General features: G+C 51.8%; 7 protein-coding genes across 7 annotated transcripts; 5 read left to right on the top strand and 2 right to left on the bottom strand.

The window, feature by feature from the left end:
• Positions 1 to 480: 480 nt before the first annotated feature.
• On the top strand, positions 481 to 2616 carry L3040_007262 (uncharacterized protein; the record flags this gene model as incomplete). Its single annotated transcript, XM_007290215.2, has 3 exons — positions 481 to 1090; positions 1150 to 2311; positions 2364 to 2616. The coding sequence occupies 3 exons, from the start codon at positions 481 to 483 to the stop codon at positions 2614 to 2616; spliced, it is 2025 nt and encodes a 674-aa protein (XP_007290277.2).
• A 999-nt stretch (positions 2617 to 3615) lies between these two features.
• L3040_007261 (uncharacterized protein) lies at positions 3616 to 6884 on the top strand (the record flags this gene model as incomplete). The annotated part of the gene is made up of 3 exons (XM_007290214.2): positions 3616 to 3627; positions 3758 to 5306; positions 5359 to 6884. 3 exons carry the CDS (start codon positions 3616 to 3618, stop codon positions 6882 to 6884), a joined length of 3087 nt encoding a protein of 1028 aa, XP_007290276.2.
• Positions 6885 to 8297: 1413 nt separating this feature from the next.
• On the bottom strand, positions 8298 to 11611 carry L3040_007260 (uncharacterized protein; the record flags this gene model as incomplete). The annotated part of the gene is made up of 5 exons (XM_007290213.2): positions 8298 to 9574; positions 9623 to 9715; positions 9763 to 10323; positions 10373 to 10987; positions 11035 to 11611. The coding sequence occupies 5 exons, from the start codon at positions 11609 to 11611 to the stop codon at positions 8298 to 8300; spliced, it is 3123 nt and encodes a 1040-aa protein (XP_007290275.2).
• Positions 11612 to 12033: 422 nt separating this feature from the next.
• On the top strand, positions 12034 to 12962 carry L3040_007259 (uncharacterized protein; the record flags this gene model as incomplete). The annotated part of the gene is made up of 2 exons (XM_007290212.2): positions 12034 to 12376; positions 12424 to 12962. 2 exons carry the CDS (start codon positions 12034 to 12036, stop codon positions 12960 to 12962), a joined length of 882 nt encoding a protein of 293 aa, XP_007290274.2.
• Positions 12963 to 14601: 1639 nt separating this feature from the next.
• L3040_007258 (uncharacterized protein) lies at positions 14602 to 15662 on the top strand (the record flags this gene model as incomplete). Its single annotated transcript, XM_007290211.2, has 3 exons — positions 14602 to 14863; positions 14923 to 15440; positions 15513 to 15662. The coding sequence occupies 3 exons, from the start codon at positions 14602 to 14604 to the stop codon at positions 15660 to 15662; spliced, it is 930 nt and encodes a 309-aa protein (XP_007290273.2).
• A 926-nt stretch (positions 15663 to 16588) lies between these two features.
• Positions 16589 to 17840, top strand: L3040_007257 (uncharacterized protein; the record flags this gene model as incomplete). The annotated part of the gene is made up of 3 exons (XM_066156207.1): positions 16589 to 16667; positions 16785 to 16867; positions 17025 to 17840. The coding sequence occupies 3 exons, from the start codon at positions 16589 to 16591 to the stop codon at positions 17838 to 17840; spliced, it is 978 nt and encodes a 325-aa protein (XP_066011012.1).
• A 1062-nt stretch (positions 17841 to 18902) lies between these two features.
• L3040_007256 (uncharacterized protein) lies at positions 18903 to 21139 on the bottom strand (the record flags this gene model as incomplete). Its single annotated transcript, XM_066156206.1, has 2 exons — positions 18903 to 20573; positions 20687 to 21139. The coding sequence occupies 2 exons, from the start codon at positions 21137 to 21139 to the stop codon at positions 18903 to 18905; spliced, it is 2124 nt and encodes a 707-aa protein (XP_066011011.1).
• Positions 21140 to 25555: the final 4416 nt, after the last annotated feature.

The raw sequence follows: 25555 nt of genomic DNA, 5'->3' as shown, positions 1-25555 counted from the left end.
AGCAGAAATCCAACCATCAATAGGTTGATTGGTTCTGTGATCCATCACCGCCGTTCAGCCACCCATTCATTTGACGTCGATACGCTGCTCTGCATCAGACCAGGACATCTGTCGTGATCTCTTTCGACCATCGTTTGGTTCTTTACCTTCTCCGTCCGCCCACCTAAAATTCCCAACCACAACTCTAATCCACCGACACCCCGACACACTTCTCTGTATTTAACTTATTTTTTTTTTTTATTTTTTTTTGGCGGCGGCCTTGAGTCTCTCGTCGAATTACTAACCTACATGGATTGAGCTTCAATAGGCACGGTACCGCTACATAGCATATTCCTCCCTCCTCCATCCCACTGGACCAGCCGCTGCTTGCTTGCTTGCTTGCTTTCTTTGCCACAAATTCAGATTCCGACGGTTTCTACACTACCACACCTATACCCACGCTATCGAACCCCCCCAACTACGGGAGCTAGCCATCTCCAAATGAACATCTTTTCCAGATCACCCAAAAAGCCAACCAAGAAATCAGATAGCGACGAAGAACCCGCCTCCTCACGGTCGCGCTCACCCATCAAGAAAACGACCGCAACATCCTCGTCTTCATCCTCGAAATCTTCCAGGCCGCGCGAAGAGAAAGAAAATCATAAGCACGCGCAGGCTTCTTCCTCTAGAAGCAACCGCAGCTCTCAGAAGTCCTCCACCAAGTCATCACGGCACCCCTACGACCCGAACACCCACCCTTTAAATCTGCCGCCCGATCAGCTGCGGAGGCTCTCTGCACTCTCCAGCAGCATGTCGGACCCGGACAGAATGGACCTGGACAGCGAGGGCTCCAACTCCAACAACGGCGCTCCTCTCACCTCTCCCCCAATTCAGTCTAACGTGTCGGCGGCGTTCAACCCCCCCAAACCAAATGGTACCGCGGCTCCTGCGAACGGAGAGGTTCCAGTCCCTCCTCCGCACAAATCCAACCCAACTAGCCCTGCTGCCGCTTCACCACCAACGGCGGAGGAGGCGGAGGCGTTCAAGGCGGCGGGGAACAAGTTCTACAAGGCAAAGCAGTACAAGAAGGCGATCGAGCAGTACACCAAAGGTACCATCTCCAAAGTCTCAATAGTTTGCCAAGTCCGACTGACAACCTCTTCTCTGTAGCCGTCGAAGCACAACCGTCGTCAGCCACCTATCTCAGCAACCGAGCAGCTGCATACATTTCCAATGGCGAGTACGTTAGTGCCTTGGATGATTGCATCAGAGCCGACGAGCTGGATCCAGACAATGCAAAGATCCTCCTCCGACTGGCCCGCATTTACACCAGTTTGGGCCGTCCTCAAGAGGCGCTCACCACCTATGCCCGCATTCAACCTCCTGCGTCTGCGAAGGATACTGCTCCAGCCAAGTCTATGCTCCAACACATCGGAGTCGCTGAGGACGCATTGAAGAATGGCACGACGGGTTCCATGGCATTGCATGCTCTTGACCAGGCAGAAAAATTGCTTGGCATTGGTGCGACGAAGCCCCGAAAGTGGCAGCTGATGCGAGGAGAGGCCTACCTGAAGATGGGTAATGTCAATGCTCTGGGTGATGCTCAAAATGTCGCCATGTCTCTGCTGCGGAACAACAGCGCAGACCCAGAGGCTCTGGTTCTCAGAGGCCGGGCCCTGTACGCTCAAGGAGACAACGATAAGGCCATCAGCCACTTCAGACAAGCGCTTAACTGTGACCCAGACTACAGAGATGCTGTCAAGTATTTGAGGCTGGTTCAGAAGCTTGACCGGATGAAGGGTGAGGGAAATGCTGATTACAAGGCTGGACGTTGGCAAGCTGCTATGGACAAGTACTCCGAGGCTCTTCAAGTCGACCCTCTGAACAAGGGAACGAACTCCAAACTCCTCCAGAACCGAGCCTTGTGCCGAAACCGACTGAAGGATTACAACGGTGCCATTGAGGACTGTGAGCGTGCCATCTCTCTCGATCCGTCATACACCAAAGCCAAGAAGACAAAGGCGGCTGCCCTAGGCCAGTCAGGCAACTGGGAAGCTGCTGTCCGAGAGCTCAAGGAATTGCAAGAGTCAGACCCCTCCGATGGCAGTATCGCCAAGGACCTCCGAAATGCCGAGCTGGAGTTGAAGAAGAGCAAGCGGAAGGACTACTACAAGATTCTTGGGGTTGAGAAGGATGCCGATGAGACGCAGATCAAGAAGGCATACCGGAAAGCAGCCATTATCCACCATCCTGACAAGAACAGAGATGACGAAAATGCTGAGGAGAGGTTCAAGGATGTCGGAGAGGCCTATGAGACGCTGAGTGACCCCCAGTAAGTTATATATCGTTATTTTCACCGTAAAAAGTTACTAATTGGAGCACAGGAAGCGTGCAAGATACGACAGCGGAGAGGACCTCATGGACCCGATGGAGGGATTCGGAGGCGGTGGTATGGGCGGTGGCGGTATGACCATCGATCCTGAGGTCCTGATGCAAATGTATGCTCAGATGGGCGGTGGTAGCCGAGGTGGAGGAGGTGGCTTTCACAGCTTCGGCGGCGGCATGCCAGGAGGTGGTGGTGGACGACGAGCCGGTGGTGCTCCCCAAGGTTTCCCTGGCAGCTTCCCTTTCCAATGACAAGATGATGCCGAGGAGAGTCACGACCCATCTCAAGACGAAGATTATAACAACAGTACCAGACCCAGGAAAGCAAATGAGGGCCAGTTTGGAAGAGGCAAAGAGATCTCGGATACCCACTTAAGATGGTTGCGCAAGGTGGGGATGGGGCTCTTGCTTATAACGATCTTTTTTCCTCTTGATTTTCTGGTTTTCATAACCGTCCTGGCCGCAGGAGTTTACGTGATGCATCGCGCTTTTCGGCAAGTGTATCAGATGGTGAGCGCTTCATAGATGAGAAGGATGGATCTCAAAGCTCTCGCTGCTGGTGTTGGTAATGGTTCGTACCTGGCTGCTCCGCCGGTATAAGTAATTGAACGACATGTACAAATCTTTAATAAAAATCCCCAAAGTCTGTTTACTATATTGGGGTTTATGGACACCCCGGAGATTTGCGCAGTAAGTTTATAACGTGCATAAAGATAGATAGCCTAGCTAGCATATTTCCGAGCATTGTGTAGTAAGGTGAAAGAAGGTACACAAAATAACGGTTTGACGTGTAAACAAGCACACGAGCACACGAGTGCCCGCCCACCTGCGTCGTGGGTGAAGCGCCAGATATGGGAAGGCTGGGACCCTTGTTACGTACCACATCCAAACACCTACGGACAAAGTACCGTGGTGGGGTAGGCTTTCTCTCTACCCACAACATTCAACATTGTCCTAGAACCGGTCTGCTATAGAATACACCTTCCCACGGAAATTTGTGCATCATAGTCATAATTTTGCAAGCACTTGACAGTTAGGAGTACCTCGTCAACTGGTCTATTAATCTCCTCAAATAGAAAATCTCTTCGTCACCGCCCACTACCCAAAAGAATTATGACTCGATAGTCACCTCTCCAAGAGCATGATACATGCCTACACACCTCCCCGACAGCAAACAAAGCAGCCGCTCCCAATTCTGCCACAGCAATTCCTGCTTGCGGTCCTCTGCATACAACCTGAGAGTAGGCCATCATGGACAACCAGGTACGTGAACGAGCGGCCCAGACGGCGGCTTTTCTGATGGCGGGGTGCATGCTCGGAGATTAAGAAAATTCCCTCCTTTACCTCTATAATATCATCCACGGGGACTGACACCCTTTCCTCTCTCTCCAAGGTCGAAAACGCCATCGAGATAGCCTGGAACCCTCGGTCTGAGCAAAGCCTCAAGGCGCAGGCTTTCGACTTCCTCAACCAGCTACGGACCGACGCCTCGGGCCGGGAGGCGTGCGTTGCCCTCTTCACGCGAACACCCAAGTGCTCCGAGGTCGTCCGTCTGGTGTCCCTGGACGTAGTCAACAATGCGATCCAGACCCAGCAGCTGGATACCACAAGCTTGAACCACATTAAGGAGACGCTCCTGGAGTATGTCCGGCGGACCTATGCGACTGGGGACCAGGCTGAGGTCGACCCCGCCAGTTTACAAAACAAGCTCACCCAGACCTTGACCTTCCTCTTCGTTTCGCTGTATAACCAAGGGTGGGAGAGCTTTATAGACGACATTCTGGGCTTGACGAGTCTCCGGAATAACGGGACGAGGGATAATTTCAACGGCACAGTTCTGTACTTGCGGATCCTGGGATCGATTCACGATGAGATTGCTGATGTCATTATCTCACGCTCGACTGTAGAGACGAAGCGAAACACACAATTGAAGGATGCTATGAGAGTTCGTGATGTTGCCAAAGTGGCTGCCTCTTGGGAGGAGATCCTGAACCAATGGAGGGACCAGAATGACGGCGTGGTGGAGATGTGCCTTAAGGTTATTGGGAAATGGGTTAGCTGGATCGATATATCCCTGATCTTCCAAGGGGTTCTTCCCATTCTGTTCGACCTTGCGGGCAGAATCAAACCCGGCAATGGCGAGGACAAGGTTCGGGACGCCGCTATTGATACTTTTACCGAGATCGTGGCCAAGAAGATGAAGCCTGCGGATAAGATCGGTCTGATTGTCTACCTCAACCTTGGACAAGTCATCTCGCAGTTGATTTCTAGCCCGGCTTTGCATGATCTGCGGACAACTTCCAGCTATGATACGGACTTGGCTGAAGCGGTTGCGAAGCTTGTCAACAATACAGTTTTTGATATCGTCAAGGTTTTGGAGGACACACAGGCCCCGATTGATACCCGGGAACAGGCCGAGCAGCTCATCCACTCTTTCCTCCCACTTCTACTACGCTTCTTCGCCGATGAGTATGATGAGATATGTTCGACTGTCATCCCATCGCTCACGGACCTTCTTACTTTCTTGCGGAAAGCAAAGCCTCTGCCTACAAAATTCGCCGAGATGTTGCCGCCCGTCTTGAACGCTATAATTCAAAAAATGAGATATGACGAGACGTCATCATGGGGAGCCGAAGACGAGCAAACTGACGAAGCAGAATTCCAAGAGCTGAGAAAGCGGTTGCAAGTTCTGCAAAAGAGCGTGGCGGCCGTTGACGAAGCCCTCTACGTGGATATTCTCAGCAATGTGATCGGTAACACGTTCCAAAACCTCGATCAGCAAGGCGGCCAGATGGACTGGCGGGATCTTGACCTAGCCCTCCACGAGATGTACTTGTTCGGAGAGCTTACGATTCCTAATGGTGGTTTGTACGCCAAGAGCCAGCCATCTAGTGTGGCTGCGGAGCGTCTGATTATTATGATGTCGAAGATGGTGGAGTCTGGTAAGATTCGGCGAGAATAACATTGTGGAAGCGGAGGCTAATTTGTCACAAGGTATTGCCAACTTCGCTCATCCCGCGATTCAACTGCAATACATGGAGATCGTCGTCCGTTATTGCTCATTCTTCGAGAATCAGTCTCGGTACATCCAACCAGTCCTAGAACAGTTTGTCGTACTTGTCCATTATCCGCATATTAGAGTCAGAACACGCTCCTGGTACCTGTTCCAACGGTTTGTCAAGCACCTCCGAGCACATGTCGGCAATGTTGCGGAAACGGTCATTCAGTCTATCGGTGATCTCCTTCCGATCAAGGCTGAGGTTCCAAACGAGACGGCTGACGACGACATGTCTTCGGACGAGAGTGACCACTCTGCGGATGCGGCATTCAATGGTCAGCTGTATCTGTTCGAGGCGATCGGCTGCATTTCTTCAACCACCACGACGCCGGTAGAGAAGCAAATTTTGTATGCTCGTTCCATCATGGAGCCGCTTTTTTCTGATATTGAGAGGAATCTGGGACCAGCTAAATCCGGTGATGCTCAAGCCGTTCAGCAAATCCACCACGTTATCATGGCCCTTGGTACGTTAGCGCATGGATTCTCTGACTGGACTCCTGGCAATCCCTCGACCGCATCTAATGCTCCAAAGCCCGAGGTGTCTGCGGAATTCAGCCGTGCGGCAGAGGCCATCTTGATCGCCCTCGAGGCTCTCAAGAGCTCGTTCGATGTGCGTACAGCAGCCAGAGCTTCTTTCACTAGATTGATGGGCGTTTTGGGGATTGGAATCCTACCATCCCTCCCTCGCTGGATCGATGGTCTACTCTCCCAAAGCTCGTCTAAGGATGAGATGGCCATGTTCCTGCGCTTGCTGGATCAGGTCGTCTTTGGCTTCAAGAAGGAGATCTATGATGTCTTGGACTCGCTCCTCACACCACTCTTACAACGAGTCTTTGCTGGTCTAGCAGAGCCAATAACCGGTACTGACGACGAGGTTCAGCTTGCCGAGCTTCGACGGGAATACCTGACGTTCGTCCAAATTATCCTGAACAACGACCTGGCATCGGTCCTCGTCAGTGCCTCAAACCAGGGCTTCTTTGAGTCTTTGATCGCATCGGTTACCACACTAGCACAAACCGTTACCAGTGGCACAGGAAACCTTGCAGCTAGCCGACTGGCATTCTCGGTCATCACACGCATGGCCGACCTGTGGGGCGGCGCCAACATCGCTACAATCGGACCGCAACCAGCGTCCTCCTCCACCGCCCCCTCCCCAGCATTCGACGGCTTCGATCGCTTCCTGATCGAAAGATTCCACCCGATCTGCTGGGTCGTCCTCCGCGAACAGACCTTCCGCCCTGCAACAGACGCACAAGCCAAGCAAGTCCTCAACGAGATCGCCGGCTTGGAGCAGATGATCTACCTGAAGACAGGCGATATGTTCATCCAGCACTTGCAGCAGGAGTTCTTCCCCGCGATGGGCGTCAACGGCTCGGATTTCATCAAGTCGATGACCACGTCTACGGATCGGAAAGGACTGGCTGGGTATCTGCAGGGCTTTCTGAAGGACTCCCGCGCTTAAACTGGTGAGCGGTAGAGGGCATAGACGGAATGTTCTTGGCGATAGTGAGGGAAGGGGAAGGGGATGACGCTTGATGTGATATGAATGGGATGTGTGCATTTGGAGGGCGTTCTATCGGACCGGTTTTATACCTCACACAATGATGGATACCTAGGAATGAATTTCTGCTGCCAGCCATTAGAAGTATAATTGGGTTGCTTCTAGCGCTTCTTCTTTCGGTAGTTAAGGGGGGGGGTGGTCGTAAGGACGGGATCTGGAGCTACAGCGTCTACGTCGAATAAAATGAGAATAATTTCCCCTTCCCATACCTCTTTTTCATGCCGGCTCTGAACCTGCTGGCTATCCGTACCACAGACTGATACTTATGAGAAAGTGATTGAGCCGAGCTGGATTAGTTAGTTAGTCATACGAGTCATACGAGTAAATAGGTAAGTGAGTAAGTGAGTAAGTGCGTCAGTAAGTAAGTAAGTAAGTAAGTAAGTAAGTAAGTAAGTAAGTAAGTAAGTAAGTAAAGTAAGAAGTGAGTAGAGTAGTGTAGAGTAAAGTGAAGTAAAGTGAGTAAATGCGTAAGTAAGTAAAGTGAGTAAGTAAAGTGATATTATATATATATATATTGGGCTTCGCAAAATCAAAAAGGCAAAGCAACAGGAACAGGAACAGGAACAGTAACAGGATTAGGAACAGGAACAGGAACAGGTATAGGAATAGGAATAGGGGAGTAGGAATAGGAGTAGTAGGATACGAAGGAAGGTTGGAGCGAGAGAAGAAGAAAATTGAAGCCGAGCTGATTGATTGATTGATTGATTGACTGATGGCTTGATTGATTGGTTGGTTGGTTGATGAATAGGCTAAGGAGTACTACCTATCTATTCCTTTGGACGGGAAACGGGGACGGGGACGGGAAGGGGACGGGAAGGGGAAGGGGAAGGGGAATAGGGAGAAAAGAAATGAAAAAGAAAAGAAAAGAAAAAGAAATGAAATGAAAAAGAAAAGAAATGAAAAAGAAAAGAAAAGAAAAAGAAAAGAAAAGAAAAGAGGAAGAAAAGAATAGGGGAAAAGAAGAAAGGAAGAAAGTGAAAGGGTAAAAAAAAACCCCCAAAAAAAACCAAGAGGGTTCTTGGGTATGTATGTATGTATGTGTGTATATATGCAGTTGACGTCTCATATCATATCAGAAGTCAAAAATGTATGTGTGCCCCAGGTAAGTACATACTCTGCATTAGGGGGGTTATGTATGTCGACCCACCCACTCAACGCCCGCTCCCAATTGATTCCCTGGACTCGGAGAATGCCAGCTTATATATAAATGGTAGATCAAGAAGTCAAGTCGTGAAAGACAAGACAAGGGCATATATGGCCAAGTCTAAAAGCTCTACCTACTACTGACACGCCAAAACATCCATATCATTACTTTCACCCCCTCTGTCCACATTTCACTTCGTTACAGGGACACTGGCATTCCGGCACCGGGCACTCGTTATGCCTCTTAAACCACGCGATGGCATGAGCCATGTGTTGCACATGCTTACACTTCAGGCAGAAGGTGGGAAAGTTGGCCATTCGCTTGATACTATGGTCCGTCGATATCTCGGGGCGATCTGAGCGAGGCATGCCCACGAACTCCATGCAGATCGCACACCGGGGAAGATGAGAGCCACATCTCGGGCAGCAGAGGCCCCCGTTGATTCCGCTCGAGGTGAGTGGATTACGTTTGTCCATCTTAGAGGATGAGACAGGACGAGTTGGATCGGCCAAGATGCCGGTGTTTCCAAGATCGTTGGCTGTGCTGGTCTCACAATTGAGGCAGCGGATCGTGATTTGTCGAGGTGCGGGCTTGATGACTGGCCTACCATCTCGAGAACGGCTCTTTATTGTCGACTGCTGATGAAACCTGACTCGGGAAATATGCTGCTTGTGACGTTGGAGGAAGTCCATGTATGCTCTTCGCCAGGCGTCGCAACGAATGTCGTCGATATAGCGAGGATAGCAGAACGACATGATGAGAATTGGTGTCTGGTAGTCCATGAATTTTTCGACGTACTTGGCAAGGATGTCTACCATATTGTCGGTTATACCTGCCAGCACGATTCCTTCGATGTCGCCCGTCCGGGTGGCCTCCTCCATCTCCTTGGTAAGCCATTCTGAGAGCTTCTGATCGGGGAAGTTTTTCAAAGCCACCCACACACGGTCTCGGAGCGGAAGAGAAGTCGAGTCTGCAATCGCCGTCCAGTCTCCGGTCGTAATGTAGCCATAAATGGCACGGAGATACGGGTCCTCGCCCATCCGCGGGTGGCTTTCGAGAGCCTTACTCCACTCGGAACCGTCAAGATCGAGGGCAGTTGGGCTTTTCAGTTTGATATCAAGCGCCATGGCGACAAAGAGGAGATCAGTGCCTCCGCGTTTCAAGATTTCAACCGCGCGTTTGGGGATGCCTTCGAAGAGTGCCATAGCTGCGGCTGTTGTGTGTTTTCCAGATTGTTCAAAGGTCACCAAGTCTTCCTCGAGCTCGTCTGGAGATCTGAGGAGACCACAGATCGCTAGACATAGCTGTCTATGGTGCGGTCTTGCTGTTTGGACGCCCTCAAAACTAGGACGCCCAGCTCGTTTGTTTATGACTGCAATAAGGCGCTCCCATTGTACCCCGTCAGGGATCACTGTACTGTCGACCAAGCGAGACTTGGACTTTTCACCTGCTCGTGGTCAGCGTTTAAGGGGATGTCAATGCGGAGAAGACGTACCGAGCTTATTCATCCACACTGTGTGTACCCCAAGGTAACTAAGGTCCAGGGGCAGCGAGACCATGGCGTCATCTTGTGCTGCCTCCTCGGCGCCTGTATTCGGCGTCAGACTAACACGGGAGAGTGACTCTATGGCATACCTGCGATCCATTTCCATACATCTTGGAGCCAGTTGTCATCTGCGACGGCTTTTTGGTTTAGGATAGGATCAAAAAGATAGCCATCGATAACACGGAGAAGCATGACATGGTCAAGCTGTTCCCGACTAGATTTGGAGATCGGGATTCTGCTGAGCGCTGAATAGTGTGCCTGGTCATTCAACTCTCTACTCGAGGAAAGAGGCTTGTGGGTACCAGAATCAGGCATCCTATTTGCGGCGCTTGGCAGGTGTTTGCTCTCTTTCGGCTCTACTTGTAGCTGGGTAAAGTCGTCCCCTAGTGACTCGGCTTCGCTGGTTGTACTTGCCGATACGCCCATTCCTGAATCTGACGGCGCCAGGAGATCGACGACTGGGTCATCCGTCGAGCTTAGACTTTTCTGGACCTCATAGCTTAGAGAATTTATCGTGACTCTCTTCGTAAATTTATCAGGTCCAAATACGGGAGTAGCAGCTTTGGCGGCGGTAGCGTATAATGGACCAAGGACTTTCTCTTGCTCAATAGGATCCGCAAATCGCATCAGGTTAAGGTATGAGTCGCCGGCTGCAATCGTCAGCAAAGGATGGCATCAATGCAACATTATGGGAATTACCATGGTGGGGTGGCGTCCACGGTATCAATTGAGAGAGTTGACTCGCTGTTGAAGACGGCATCTGCAGGATTTCGAACTCCCCATTCGCTCTAAGCGCAATGACGCGCCCTTGAAGTTCGGATGTACCAAGATTTAGCCAGTCAAAAGACACAATTCGATGCTCGTATTTCCTTCTATGATTGTGCTCGAAAAAGGGGTACTCGAGGTCATAAGACTTCTTGATCTCAAGCAGCTCAGGGCTATCACGAACGTCATTCGCCGAGCCCGGCTCCACATATTCCTTTTTCGTTTGAAGAATCTGGAGCTGGCCAGCAGTTGACAAAACTCCCAGAGCTCCGCGCTGTTCGCGCGAGAAGCGAAGCTGCTTGACAAATGTATTTTTATCCACTTGGATCGCACGGTCAAGTTTCAACACAGCACCCCATGGCATCTCTTCCTGGTCAAAAGATTCAAGATACATCGGTGATACAGTCGAACGACCTGACACGCGTCGATCCCATACCACTAGCCCAGGCTGATCTAGACTGGATGAAGCAAAGTAATTGGGATCTGTGTAATCAATTGCAAGGTTGTTATTACACCTTGTTTGGAAGTTTATCACGGTAGAGCTTGGGTCTGGTATCGTCAGTAGAACTCAGACAGATAGGCGGCGATTCATTTACCTCGAAGATCGTGGATTCGTACGCTTTGATTCTTGACCCCAGCAATCAGGGTTTGTGGCTGATCTTCATAGAAACGTATGCTCGTTATGGAAGTGCTGCCCTCGAGCTTCTTCTTTGGTTCTATGTTCATGCTTTGGACATTCCATCCTTTTTGATGAGAATCCCAATCCCCGAGCCGTTGGTTCACATCCCATACTTGAAGGCAAGAGTCGTTTCTGACCCTATCCAGCCCAACAGCAAGGAGTCCGGTGGTGTTGAATGAGACCGATTGGCATGGTCGTTGTAGCTTCAGAGGGAGTGTGAGACAAGCATTTGAGTTGTCGTCGATTCTCAATAGACTGACTTCCCCATGGGCAGTACCAACAGCAACAAGTCCTCCAATCGTTGGTGACCAGTCATAGGTGTTGACAGCTGGAAGCTCGGTATGTTTTGAGATCCTCTTGTAGTCGAAGCGACCAGGTTGAGCATGTCCCGTGGCTCTGAACAGATAGCATACTTTATTGTTGAGATTGAAGGTTGTGAATTCGTCTCGAGACTGGTTCGGAGACCATCTGATGATGCCTTCATTTCGATCCATGATAGCAAAGTATACTCAGAAATCGAGATATTCCTGAGCTCCCTCTCTTCTCGCACTCTGGAAGCGGGAAGCTGAAGGCCAATTCAGCATGTTGTTGTGCTGTTGAAGCTACAGGCTCGTAGATCGTATAGTCTCAAGGGAAATCACCGCATAGCCTGAGCTATGGAGGTCTTGAATTGATTCAGTTAAAGTTGATGGAAAATTGCTTATACTTACGAGCAGTCATTGAGAACGATGGGATAAATTGAGCTTGAACTGACTCTTAGCAGGCCAGGTCAGGTGTACATAGCGGTGTAGTTCTGCCGACACTAATAATATTTACTATGATAGTTTGAACCCTCACGCAAAGTGACTGTCGACAACTACGAAAATCGACAAATACGAACAAACGACTAATCACAGAAACAGACAAGACTGCCACAATGGCTCCCAAGAGGAAATATGAGGAGTCCGAGGCCCCAGAAGTTGTTCATCCCTCGCGACAATTCCAAGTGCCGGGGAGCATCCCGAAACCCGCCAAAAAGTTCCGTCGATTCGAGCAGCCTGCAGAATACAAGAAGCAGATGCATGCCTCGAGCGTCAATGCTATCAAGAAGCGAATGCGAGATGTCACGAGAAAGCTCGAGCGAACTGAATATTCCTCTGCAGAGAAGAAGCTCGAGGATGAGCGTGCTCTCGCAGCATACCAGCAGGAGTACGCGGAGGCCGAGGCGGAAAAGATTAGACAGAAGATGATCAAGAAGTACCACATGGTTCGATTCTTTGGTACATCTCGATACCTTGCATGCGCGAGCTCCGCTAATACTTGACAGAGCGCCAGAAGGCTACGAGACAATTGAAGAAGCTGCGGAAGCGTTTATTGTCGACGGAGTCGACAGAGGAGGTAGAGAGCTTGAAGGCTCAGATGCACATTGTGGAAGTTGACCTCAACTACACACAATACCACCCGCTCAGTGAGAGATATATATCACTCTACCCACCTGCAGGTTCCGAGGAAGAAGACACCAACAAGACGGACAAGGAAAGACCCAAGCCGGCAATATGGGCAGAGGTGGAAAGAGCTATGGAAGAGGGAACTTTGGATCGATTGCGGAATCGCAGATCAAATGCGCCTGTCAAAATTGCCAAGACAGTAGAAAGCAAGCCTCTCAAGTCTAAGTTGAGATCGCGATCGGAGCCGGTACCTCCTCCAATCGATACAACTGGCCTGAACCGACGGCAAAGAAGGAAGGCTCTGGGAATTCAGGACTCGAGGGGAAAAGCCAAGGCGAAGGAGCCTCATGATAGCGCCCAAGGACATGGTACGGATGCTGGAGACGGTGGAAGTGATGGTGGCTTCTTCGAGCTGTGAGGTGTTCAAAGCCAGTTTGTACAAACCGGCTCAACAACCGGGTCTGTACAAACTCTTCCGTAGTTTGTATGGTATGGTTTGTACAAATTGATCATCTAAAACAGTCAGGTCAGAAAGAAGGTGACGGCATAGGTTGTACGGATTTGTATGAGGTGGCGAATCAGTTTGTACAACCGAGTTTGTGTAGTCGATTTTATCAAGCAGGTCTGAACCAAAGGCCGGGCACCCCCTCAGTTTGTACAAACTGGCTTTGAACCAAACGGGCCCTTCACAATGCTAAAAGGGGGGAATTTGCATGGTTGGGCATTACATGAAGTAACCCTTTTCCGTCGCACGTATAAGAAATGCAATGTTATAGCGTAAGCTATAATTCATACAACTGGTTACAAAACAGATGATTTAGAACATAGAGAGCTCATTCTCTGTCTCCATCCGTACCTACTAAATCTCCCGCGGTGAATGGCCATGACCGTCTCTGCGCGATACAGTCCCATGATGTCTGAGGCTCTGTGGGGCCTAGGCTAGCGTCAAGGCTAGGCCGCTTTGAGACTGCTGCCTCAGGCTTCCCCACAACGGCCTTATCTTTGGAAATTCTCTCCTGAGCCCAGACTTTTCTCTTACATCCGAAGTTCAACCGGCGGCGGAGGAACTACCGAAGTTCCCCCCGCGCCTCCACCATCAAGATGGCTTGTTTCGTAAGTGGCCCAGCCCCCTGCCCTCCCTGCCTCTTCCCGTTCCCGCTCCCGCTCCCGTTCCCGTTGCCGTTGCCGCGATCTGAGGTGGAATTCGGCTTATTAATCAATCTTCCTTCTGCTCAGAGTTCGCGCTACCAAGTCTACCGGTACTCCTCAGTGGGTTCGTTCTCCCATGCCTGCCACCGAGTTCTCTCTTGTAGTTCTCTCTGGCAGGCATGGGAAAATACGGATCCAAGGAGGTCGTTGCGACGGCTTCTGGCAGCCGGGCACCGCCAAGCAGTTCACCTAATGGACTGGACCGGCTTCAGGAAGTGCGAGTAGGAAAGAGCAGAGCAAAGAAGCTCGCTCCTCAGATCAATGGAGAATCTGCACAAGATTAACCTCGCCTACTCCTACCATTTGACGGAGCCTACTACCGGTAGACCTAGCCCTCGCCTGGTTCCGATTATGAATGGTACCAACGCGCAGATCCTCCCCGTCCGGTCCTTCGTAATGACAATTTTGAATTCTTGAATCATGATACCTACGATATCCCCCTGGACCCGACAACACCAGCACCCACGCTGAAGAAGAAGGGCAGTTTAAGCAGCGTATCTCGCCGCCACAAGTCGTCGGTAACTTCTAGGCACAGGCGATAGTAGTGTCCGCCGAGCAGGAACACGAGCTGCACCATCTCCTTCTCCTGTCCAGTACAACTACAAATACAACTATAACAACTACGATCGCCCGTCAGCCTCAACCTCAGCCTCAGCCTCACTCTCACTCTCACCTTCACCGAGATCGAAGGCCACTCCACAGTTAATCCGAGCATCCCTGCTCCTGCACCCCGCCGGCGACAAAATCTCCCGACCTCTCCCTCCCTTCCCCTCCCTTTCCCTCCGTCTTGCTCCCTCCTCATGGTTATGTATGATCATCTCGACGTCCCCAAAATCCCACCTCTCACAATGGCTGAAATGACCCAGACCACCCCGGCCTCGGCCTCGGCCATGACTCTGCAATTCCACGACATGGATGAATGGGTAGCAGAGGTAGAGAAGAAGGCCAAGGAAACCGAAGCTGCCAAGAAGCGCAATGAAAACGTCAAGCCAGCAGCAGCGCCTTCCATCGCCAACAAGGTCATAGATCCGGTCGATCTTGAGGCTGATGCTAGCGAGAGACTCGCCAACGTGGACTTGGGAGAGAAGAATTGGATTGGGCTCATCCAGCGTAAGACTGACTGATTTGAAAACCATGGCGAGAGATCCCTTCGCTGAATATGTGATCAGAATATCGGGATGCTCATCCCATTGCGGGTGTAGACAAGGGCCTCACTTGGGTCGAGAATCAGACGGCCGATGTCATCCCACGGTTCAGATGCACCTTGGCCATCAGTGAGAGCGAGGAGACCTTCGGAAACGAGACTGGGGGCTTGACCACCAAGGCCATCTCGTTCAGCAGCAAGAAGCTGGCCAAGAAGTACGCGGCCAAGAAAGCTGTCGAATGGCTGATTGAGAACGGCCACATGCCAGCCGACGGCGGTGTGAAGTTTCCCAAAGTTGCTACGCCACCTGTCCCATCAGCCAGGCCGAAGAGCCCAGGCGGGGGAACGACCTCCTACACTACTCGGGTCCCAGAGATATGTTCTCGCCTTGGTTTCACCCCCCCTCGCTACAACATCACTTCTGCGGTGAAGGATATGCCTGGCCCTTTATGGGACGGCTTTGCTGACTTCGGAGGCGACCCGCGCATCGAGGGGAAGGTCGGTCAGGTTACCAATGTCTTTGGCAAGAAGAATGCAAAAGAGGTCAGTCATGAGCAGGATCCATGGACTCACGTCCATTTCCCCGGGAAATCCCACTGACTTTGTGATGACTAGGAGGTGGCTAAGCTTGTCTACTCTTTCATGGAGAACATCGAGAGACACAGACTAGGGGAGAGCCCTGGCGAGGAGGATAAGAAGCGGAAATGGGACGAGACCAGCCTACCCGGCTCGCAGGAAGATGCCGCTAAGCTCATCAAGCTCTGAGCCGGCGTTTCCAGGTTTTCTCGCTGCCTGCGACAGGCCAGGCATGTGCCAATTGCAATTGACGATGTTACGAGGTTCGGGAGTTAGGATGTTACCTACGAGGGGGTCTCGGATCACGGGCTGGCTATGCGCAGGATACTTACACCGGGCTGGTTGTGTTTGCTGGGAATTGTTTTCATGGGATAGCGAGACTACTTCACGATTTCCTGCGTTTGTACGGTCTGATATCAAGACTCTTCTGTATGTGGCAGGCGGTAGGGATAGGGAGGAGTAGAGGAACAAGACAATGCTTTTCCACACGTAGTTTGGTGCGGCCGCGACTTGATCGCTTCGCCCTTGTATTGCTTTCTTTTCCAGGTGAAACTGATAAGTGATGTGTAGGTTACACTGACGCGATACGCTTCAGCCCATCTAATTATTTGTAAATTCAGCGAGAGCTCTTTCGTGCAAGATTACTAGTAGTAGTAAAAACTCCGTAATAATGTACGAATATCCCGGAGGACTTGTCTTCGGGTCAGAGTCCTCCCTTTAGGTACCTCGTTAGCGAGCCCACTAGTTACTGCGTCCGCACTAATTAATATGATATTTCCTCACGTGCACATCATGCATCCCCTCCTTCTTCTTTCCCTCACCCCTCTTGCACGCAGGAACAGAACATGCGAAGAAGAGCCGCTCCTCTCGCCCTCGGCCTCGTTCTCGTTCCCGCTCCCGCTCCCGCTCCTTCGCCACTATCGAAATCGAGATCGAAATTGGAATTGGAATTGGAATTGACACCGAAACCGAGACGCGGATACGCTGGTATCTCTGCCGTCGCGGCCAAGGCTGGGATTCCACGGAGACGATTATCATCTCACGGCGGGGGTCACGGGCACGGACACGGGCACGGGCACGGGCACGGGCACGGGAGGATGGAAAGGACGGAGAAGATGGAAGAAATGGAGGAAACGGAAAACGTGGCTGGGTTGGTGGAGTCCATGGAGACGACTGGGAAAAGGGATGGTGTTGGTGAGCGGGGGAATAGGGGTGACCGAGGTGGGAAGAGAGGGAGGGGAGGAGGGAGAGGAGGAGGGAGAGGAGGAGGAGGAGGAGGAGAGAAGAACAGAGAAGTGGCCGTCTCGAAAGCGCTTTCGAAACTGTTGAGGCACGCGGCTGAAGAGGCGGGTCTGAAGCTCGACGCTGAGGGCTTCGCGAGCGTGGAGCAAGTCGTAAGTCCTCACATGACCTTTTTCTTTCTTTCCCAATGCTATGGTTATGGAACTTATGATAATGTAATTTTTTTTTAAAAAAATACATATATATATATATATATATAAAACTACTCTTTTCGACTGACATGTTGACATCCCCCCCTCCAACCAACAGATGCAATGGCCCCGCCTGCGATCCCTCCAGGTCACCTTCGCCGACATCCAAGCCGTCGTCTCCGACAACGCGAAGCAGCGCTTCTCCCTGAAGCGCAGCAAGCCGTCGTCGTCGTCGTCGTCGTCGTCGTCAGCCGATCCAGCCGACTGGCTGATCCGCGCCAACCAAGGCCACAGCATCGCCGCCGTCGCCTCGGCCGCCCTGCTGACGCCCATCACGCTAGCCGCGGGTAACGTGCCCGACGTCGTGGTGCACGGCACGTACTTTGCGAGCTACGCGCTCATCGTCGCGTCCGGCGGCCTGAAGCGCATGGGCCGGAACCACATCCACTTCAGTACGGGCCTGCCGTCGGGGGGCGACGGTGCTGCCGGTGCCGGTGCCGCCGTGGTGAGCGGGATGCGGAGCGATGCAGAGCTGCTGATCTACGTCGATATCAAGCGGAGCCTGCAGGACGGCGCCGTGCTGTGGTGGATGAGCGAGAACGGGGTCGTTCTCACGGAGGGAGACGCCGAGGGCGTGCTGCGGATGGAGTATTGGACGAAGGTTGAGGGGAGGAAGATGGGTGTTGGTGTGCTCTGGGAGGAGGGGAAACAGGTCGCTGAGTTACCGGAGGAGGTCAAGGCGCGGAGAGCTCCGGCAGGGAAGGGCCCGAGGGGGCGAGGGCGAGGGCGAGGTAGTGGTAATGGAGAGAGAGGAGGTACGGTTTCGAAGAGGGGGAGCGGCCGGAGTGGAAGAGGCTCCGGTGGTGGTGGTGGTGGTGGTGGTGGTGGTGGTGAAGAAGAGACCGTTGGTGAAGTGAGTACACATGAGCCTTGACTAGGTAAGTAGGTAGGTACCTCTCTACGCCGAGAGCCTCCGAATTAACACAACACAACACATCTCATCATGCATAGATAGATAGATAGATAGATAGATAGATAAAACACCAGCTCAGGTAGGAGAGGGAAGCTCCCGAGAAAAGGAGACCAGAAAGCCTACCTACCTACCTACCTACCTACCTACCCACCTACGAGCCTGCACACAATCCCACGCCAGCTGGCTCGGGCTCACCAGAACCAAAACCAAAACCAGAACCAGAACCTCGCTCAGCTCAGCTCAGCTCAGCTCAGAGTTACATCCATCTCCGCATGAATATCCATATTCTATCTCTATCTCAAATTCAAGTCACACTACACTCACAGCACTACACTACACTACACTGCAATATCACATGAGGTGCAGATGTAATACACACACACACATACATATATAATTAATCCAGATGGCTGGATAAACAACAGAGGGACAGAGGAGACCGTCTCCAGCACGGCAGCACAGCATTAAGTAAGTAGCTAATGTACAGTACAAAAAGTCCCACCAGCACCACTAGCGCCACCACCACATTGAACCCCGCTTTCACTTTCTCTCTCTCTCTCCATCCTCATCTATCCGTTCCGTTCCGTTCCGTTCCATTCGGGGCCAGGCACACACCCTCGCAGCGCGCGAGTAAAGCAAAAAAAGGGCAACAAGGCGAAGAAAAAAAAAGGCAAAAGGGGCCAGCCAAAACATGTATATGTACATCGAAGCCATCTCCCGTCGTCGTTTGTGTGCCCATTTCGTCATATTCGCCGTTTGTTTCCTTCCTTTCTTCCTTCCTTCTCTCTCTCCCTGTGTTTCATTCATCTTCCACGCCTGCGTTTCACACTATGCGCTGTGTGTTGAATGTTGGGTATCTCGAAAATGCCCCATTTCCGATGGATGCTGGCAAGCATGGTTATGTAATGCTACCGGGAAAGGAAAACGAAATTAAAGGCTTCCGGCAAACTCCCCCACTGACCCCCTTTCCCAAAACTCCAAAACAAGATATCCGGTACAACAAGGGTGTTTTCTGAGTTTCAATTACTCGTAATTTCCGAGCCGGGCCGCTGACAAATCAGCCGAGTTTGGTGTTCTGGCTCGTCTACTGAGACTGCCGCTTCTGCCAAGTTGGAAGTTACCATGGCCCATAGAAGTGTGTCTTTGCTGTCCCCGATCCTCGGCCAGTCTCCCTACAACGCTTGTCGTATCCCGATCGGGTGTTGATAGGCCCAGGAACCTCCGCCCCCCCAGCATCGAAACCGGTGGCTTTGGGGGGGGAATGTTGTTGGTTTGACTCGTAGTCTGATATTGTCTTCGGACTGGTAGCGAAGACTGTTCGGCTTGAGAATTCGGGGATTGTCTAACACGGCCAAGTTCAGTTGTTGCCCTTGACGGCGCACGGAAGCGAGCCTCTTCTGATTCTTCTGGTTCCTCTGTGGCAGCACGGCGAGGTCTGAAAAAAAGCGATGTTCGACGCCCAGCCAACGAAGTCGGTGTAGGAGTGCCTGCTTCCGAGGAGTTAAATCGCGGGCTAGGCAGAGCAGTCGTGGCAAGGAGACTGCTTCTTCGGGCCTCTAACCGACTCAATGCTCTCGGGGTGGAGCTAGCTCGAGAAAGATCCGTTGTCACCAATTGACGTTGGGTATTGTCGGACTCGATGCTGGCACGCAGTTCATTCTTATGAGTGGCACTACCGGCAGGTCGTACCACAGGGTGGTTGATCACCGGCGTTGTAGTCTCTCCCTGCCCTTGCCCTTCCGAAAGAGCGAGACATAATTCTGTCAAACTCCGACACATGCTATCAGCCTTTCGTCGAACCTGTCGATCGGAAACGGATGAGGTGCCGCCGGTTGTAGATTGCGAAGTTGAGATAGGTCCTGGTTGGCCCGAAACTCCCATCATGGAGGAAATGGCAAGCGCATCCGTGGCTGCAGCCTCCAAAGCCTTGTACACCTCCGAACTGAGGAGATGTTTCGATTTGGCCAATGCCGCGTGTAGCAGGGGATGTATTTCGGGAGGGGATGGTTGAGCGGCAGGCTCGACGGGGGAGATGCTATTGCCACGACCACGTTGTTTTGGAGAAGATGACATGGTAGTGACGGTCGTAGCCGTTGGGGGCCTGTCGTGAGAGGCTCGAGACATGGCAGCTCCGGAAGTAGAGGGTAGTTTCCCAGTCAACTCCAATCTGTGTATCCGTGATTTAAGATCCTCCAATTCGTCCCACACGGTTGATGGCGCCGTTGTAGAAATTGTTGATTCCGTGCCTTCCGCTGCACGAGGTGTCTCAGAACCCCCGTGCATGTCTGTTGTACGAGATACCAGCGGGGACGAGTTGTAGATTCGAGGGATCGCAAATGACATATTCGCTTGTCGATAAGACGGTCGTGATAGCTGAGTAGCATCCGGAATAGATCGTCGATCATTACTGTAAGGCGTTTGTTCGGGTGAGATCTCTCTGGCCCCTGAGCCCCTGGGTGTTGACCGTGGGACCACGTTATGACTGCTGCTGTTCGGATCTTCCAGGGCCGCTAGGCGGTCCTTGCCCACCGGGCGGTAGGCTGATGTGTGGGCAATGCTCTCTCGTTCGGACATTATGCGTTTCCCAGTTACAGTTGAGTCTTGATCGGATCCGCGACGGCGAGATGTTGAGGGGTGGAGGGGAGTGGAGGTGCTGGTAATAGAGGGTAGTGAAGCGCGTTGGCTAGGTCGAGACTAGAGAGGATCAGTAAATGGGATGAATCCACGGGCATGTGCTTCTGCAGCTTCCGCAATCATGCTGGCGGGAGAGCTTGAAAGATGTACCACGTTGTAGGACGATCACGAACCTCTGGATATTGTAGGCATAACGTGGATGATCCTGACAAGACTCTCGCCCGGAAACTGGCTGCTCGACCTGGAGCGTCATTATTGTTCATACTTTCCCCGGCGTGCAGCTCCTCCTCGCGCGCTGCCCGTAGAAACAAATCGCTCTCGTCGCTGTTGAACTCGTCCTGCTGTTCTGGATGACGCGGCGCATGGTAGTATGGGGTGTCATGGCCTCCCTCCAGCGCCCGCAGTGTGTTGCTAGTGTCGCTGTACGAGGTGCGTCGAGATGCCATTTCGATGCTTTTGCGCTGTGAGGAAAGCTTGAAACCGCGGATGGGTCGTATGAAAGGACGTGCTGCGGCTGGCACAGATTCTGTTAGAGAGTGACGCCGCTCTTCTCCTGGCTGGTGACCCGAGGGCGCCGCCTGTTGCTGGGCGACCCAAGTGTTTGTAGTGGAATCCGCATCGACCATCGCCGATTCGGATGGTTCACAGAACAGACCTCTTTGGTGGCTGATCATCGATGGTCTGCCTCTGGCTTCAAGTTCTGGGTTGGGGTTGAGGTTGAAATTGGGATTGGGATTGGGACCTGGTTTTGGATTGCCAGGTGGCTCGGATTGTGCTCGTGGTCCTGACAACTCGGGCGGAGGAAAGTACGCAGGATATTGCGGCGGTACGGTAGCTCGAGGAGCTTTTTTTTTTACTTCTTCCTCTACACCTGCCGCCGACCTGGGCGTGGACGTAGAGGTCGGCCTGGGTAGGTTTTGATTAAAGCTGCACGCCAGTCTCTCATGCTTCTCACTGTCGGTGCAGAGTGAGCCGCCGTGCGCATTTCTGCCGCCAACAAAGGGAATATCATTGGGGCGATAGGTGGGAAGACGAGAACCGGTATTGTTTTTTCGCAGGGCATCATGGAAGTCCATACTTCTACGGACTGCGGGAATGGTTTATGATCGGACGGATGCAGACAAGAAGGAGGAGAGAATCCTATGTTGGAGGGAGAAGCCATGGGTTCGGTTCCGGGCGTGCTGGAGTGGTCTGAATTCCATAAGGCACCTCTCAACATCTATTTGCCTTTGCCTTTGCTTTTGCTCTCGAGCCCTCCAGATAAACAAGGACCCGGGACTTGTCCTGCAGCTTATATCACGCTGGCACCACTGCAGGTCGCGATAGGGGTGGGGTTGAAATTCTTCCTACTGATTGATCTGCTCGTCTGATTGATTTCGTCTTATTAATGTTTGGTGAATGTTTTCTCCTACTGAAGAAATCTCAGCCTAGGTGCCATTCACTTGTTCACTACTGAGTAGTACTTCTGTATAAATTGTCTCTACTCGGCGTGATGGGAGAGCTTTCAAGCTTTCCCGTTCGTTCTGCGATCTAGCCGACCCGAATCCCCGATGTCTCCTAGTAACCTCTTGAGTCTTGGAGGGGGATCGTGGCAATGAGTCTCTCGAGTCTCGACCAGCCATCCATCCCTTCTCATCACCGCTCCCGGGCCAGAGCAGGGGGTAGTAGGATTGAATCAATATTCAGTAGAGTGCAGTGCAGTACCGGTACCTACCTACTACGACGTTGTACTTGATACTTGAACATTTTCTTTTCTCCCAACGGAAAGGAATAGTTTAGCCAACATACGTAGTACGTAGTACGTAGTAGAAGAAACAATCGTCCGGAAGGGCGGCCCAGGCGACTACTGCTCGCTACTGTAAAGCAAGTTTGTGTTTACGTCTACTCCGTATGCAGTACTCAGGGGTAGCGAGGGCACTGATCCTCGCTCGTTCGCTCGGCTACAGTTTCTCAGCTTCGTACTGATTGAAAGATTGACGGATACCAGAACGATGGATGGATCCGAACAATGGATGAATCGGAACAATAAATGATGCCAAGCTCGGGGATGGTAGCGGTTCTTGCATCTGTACGGAATACGGACTCTACGCTGTGGGCTCCGAGAGGTATGCACGTCGTTGCTTCTGTCGCTGCTGCGAGAGATGCGGTTGAAGACGGCGCGTGTTGCAGCTGCAGATAGGAATGGGCTCCGACGTGCGTCTGTCTCATTGGACTACTCCGTTAGGTTTCCTCCCTCCGCCTCCTGTTCACGTGGCTCAATACATATATAAGTGGGCAGCGGACGGTTGATATTGATGGAGGAATTCTGGGTAACCCATCTCGAGCGAGACATAGTGGCATTTAACGACGTTTCTACCCCGACAGCTATGCAAGCAATATCTCTCTCTGCATTCGACGCCGGCAGCCCGCGCTATGTTTCAAACTGGGGCTCGGATATCAGCGAGGCTATTACTACATCAATCAATCCGTCTCTATTCTTCTCATTTCAATTCAATTTCTTCTCAATCCATCTCATCTCGTGTCATCCATCTCGTCACCTCCCACAATCTCAGGTCCGGCTTCAGCGATATCGTCGGCTTACTGTCATTCTCGACTGGGTTCGTGCCGATTTCGTCCCGATGTCATGTCCTAGAAGGGAGGGCCTGCGTCCCCAAAAGGGACTATCGTTTGATCCAAAAGTCCAAAAATAGTCAGAGCTGTCCAAGCTCACTGATCTGTTGGACGGAGCAGGACGTGGCTCGTGGATCATCCGGACGGACTACTCCGTAAGTAGAGGATATAGTATAGGTAGTATAGTAGCTACTATAGTTACGTTACTCCGTAGTTAATATAGCTACTAGAAGTATGGAAGCTACAGTAGGTAGTAGCTATAGTTACTGTAATAGCATTACTATAACATACTATAGTTACTACCGGTATAGTATCTTAGTACAGTACAACACCTACCTATTTATCTCCTCCCCGTGTGGATCTTGGCGAGTCAGGAGAAGAGATATATCTATAGTCTTACTCTATCTAGCCTTCTCCTGGAGGATCTCGTAAGCAAGGGACCTAAACACCTACCTTCCTAGGTCCAACTAGTTACCTTCTACCCTACTCTCTGCCCTATTATTAGCCTGAGCTTTTCCAGCCGCATGCCATCCATCCATCCTCAGCTCCACTCAGCCTCAGCCTCACTCACCGACGGTGATGTCCCGATTGATGTCCCTACGGAGCACGGAATACGCACGCAAGCAACGACGTGAAGTAGGTGCTACAACTTACTTGTACAAACAACTAGGTAGAGAGAGGCAGAGAGAGTACCAAGTAGTGTAGATTAAGCATGATCAAGGGAGCCTCTTTGCCACTGGGAATAGAAAAGCTTCCTCCTCAACCTACAGAGTATATGCGAACCTTTATTACCCTACGCTATGCCACTCTCGACGGTGGCACAGATAGATTTTGGCTGTCCCTTTCGTAAGTACAACTACCGGTATAACTACTACGTACGTGTTATAGGTATTAGTTGGAACTTGGGCTCGTGCCACCGTGGCCACGCCAACCTTTATTTAAGGGATCCGCGGATGTTGGTCCCAGGGCACGTGATGGGGCATATGCAATCAAACTGCGGTCCCTGCAAAGTATGAAACCGCCAGGAATAGATCGAGGTGCCTCAGGCCTCCATCGCATCGAATCCCCAAAGCAACGCAACCCCAATCCGGCCGTCTGTCGCCAGTTCCTCCCATTCACCCAACATCATTCTTTTCTCCTCCTGTCCTCTATATACTTCTAATCGACCTCCCTCCCCCCCCCCACCCTCTACTCCCGTCCGGCGACGGCTTGTTGACACTGATCTCCTTGTGTTGAGACCCTTTTATCCACCTTGCCTACCTACCTGCCTACCTACCAAGCGACCAGCGACCGACCGACCGACCTGCCTACCATCCTCCTCTCTCTCTCAACCATACAACCCCAAACCCGACCCCAACCATCGCAATTCATCCATCAATCGCCAATCGCAAACCATCTGCTCCTTTGTCACCATCCTTGGACGGGCATACCTTCTGCAGAAGTGGGATAGTGACAGGGCCTCGTTCAATTCGACACGGTCTTGTAGCCGGTGGCGACCCACAATCCGTGGCCACAACCTCGATTTCCTCGCATCCTCGACACGACTGCCCGCCACGAGGCATCCACGACGAATCCAGACTCTGAAAGTAATCGATAATTTCTCGACACTTGCCACCGATATTCTTCGTAGTCTCTACAAATTCTTGGTCCCTGGAGGAACACGCGCAGAGACCTAGAAGGGATTCCTTCTTGGACACGAACACGAACACCACCCCTACACATAATACTGGCTTTGTTGCAGGCGGGAGGCTCTGGTATCCGGGGTCCATCGAGTCTGTCACGACAATTGATCTTGCTCTTAACCGCCCCGTGCCTTTCTGTGCCCTGCATCTTCCTCTCCACCGCCTCGTTACTCGCTGCCGGTTGGCGCTCATACTGGCCTGGCTCGTCTATTTTTGGATGGTGCGCCTGCTCTCCGTGTTCTGAGTGGCTGCATACGAGCTGACACGCGCTCCTTAGCTACATACCATTTACTACTGTACGGGCCAGCACTAATCAAATCAACCCCTGACCGACCGACCGACCGATCGCCAACACTGACTCTTCCACAATCCACCCTCTCTGTTCTTGCTTGTCACCTTCAACTTCACTATCCTCAGGCCCCACCCACTACCGTGCCGTGAGTCGCGACATCAAAGGGTCGAGCAAACGCACAGCCCCTCCACTACGAGGTATCGAAACACTACTAGCCACCACGAAAAGATACCTTTGCGGACCGGTCTCTGCGACGAGACAAAGAAGGTTGGAAGTTGGCCAGTCTTTGCTGTTTTCGAGAGTCTTTCATAGTGGCCATTGTCTTGTCTGCCTCGAGCAACACTTCTAGCCTCTGAAAGTCCGTGCGGTGACCCGACCTTTATTCAGCCCTCCATCTCGATTCTCAAAGCGCCTTGTTTGGGAAAACTTGGGCGCTAAGCACCAAGTCTGCTGTCAGA

The sequence above is a fragment of the Drepanopeziza brunnea genome, assembly GCF_022702325.1.
Source record: "Drepanopeziza brunnea f. sp. 'multigermtubi' strain 214-2 chromosome Unknown ctg12, whole genome shotgun sequence".
NCBI classification, from domain to species: Eukaryota; Fungi; Ascomycota; class Leotiomycetes; order Helotiales; family Drepanopezizaceae; genus Drepanopeziza; species Drepanopeziza brunnea.
Note: the sequence above shows the minus strand (reverse complement) of the source record. Positions and strands in the feature narration are given on the sequence as shown.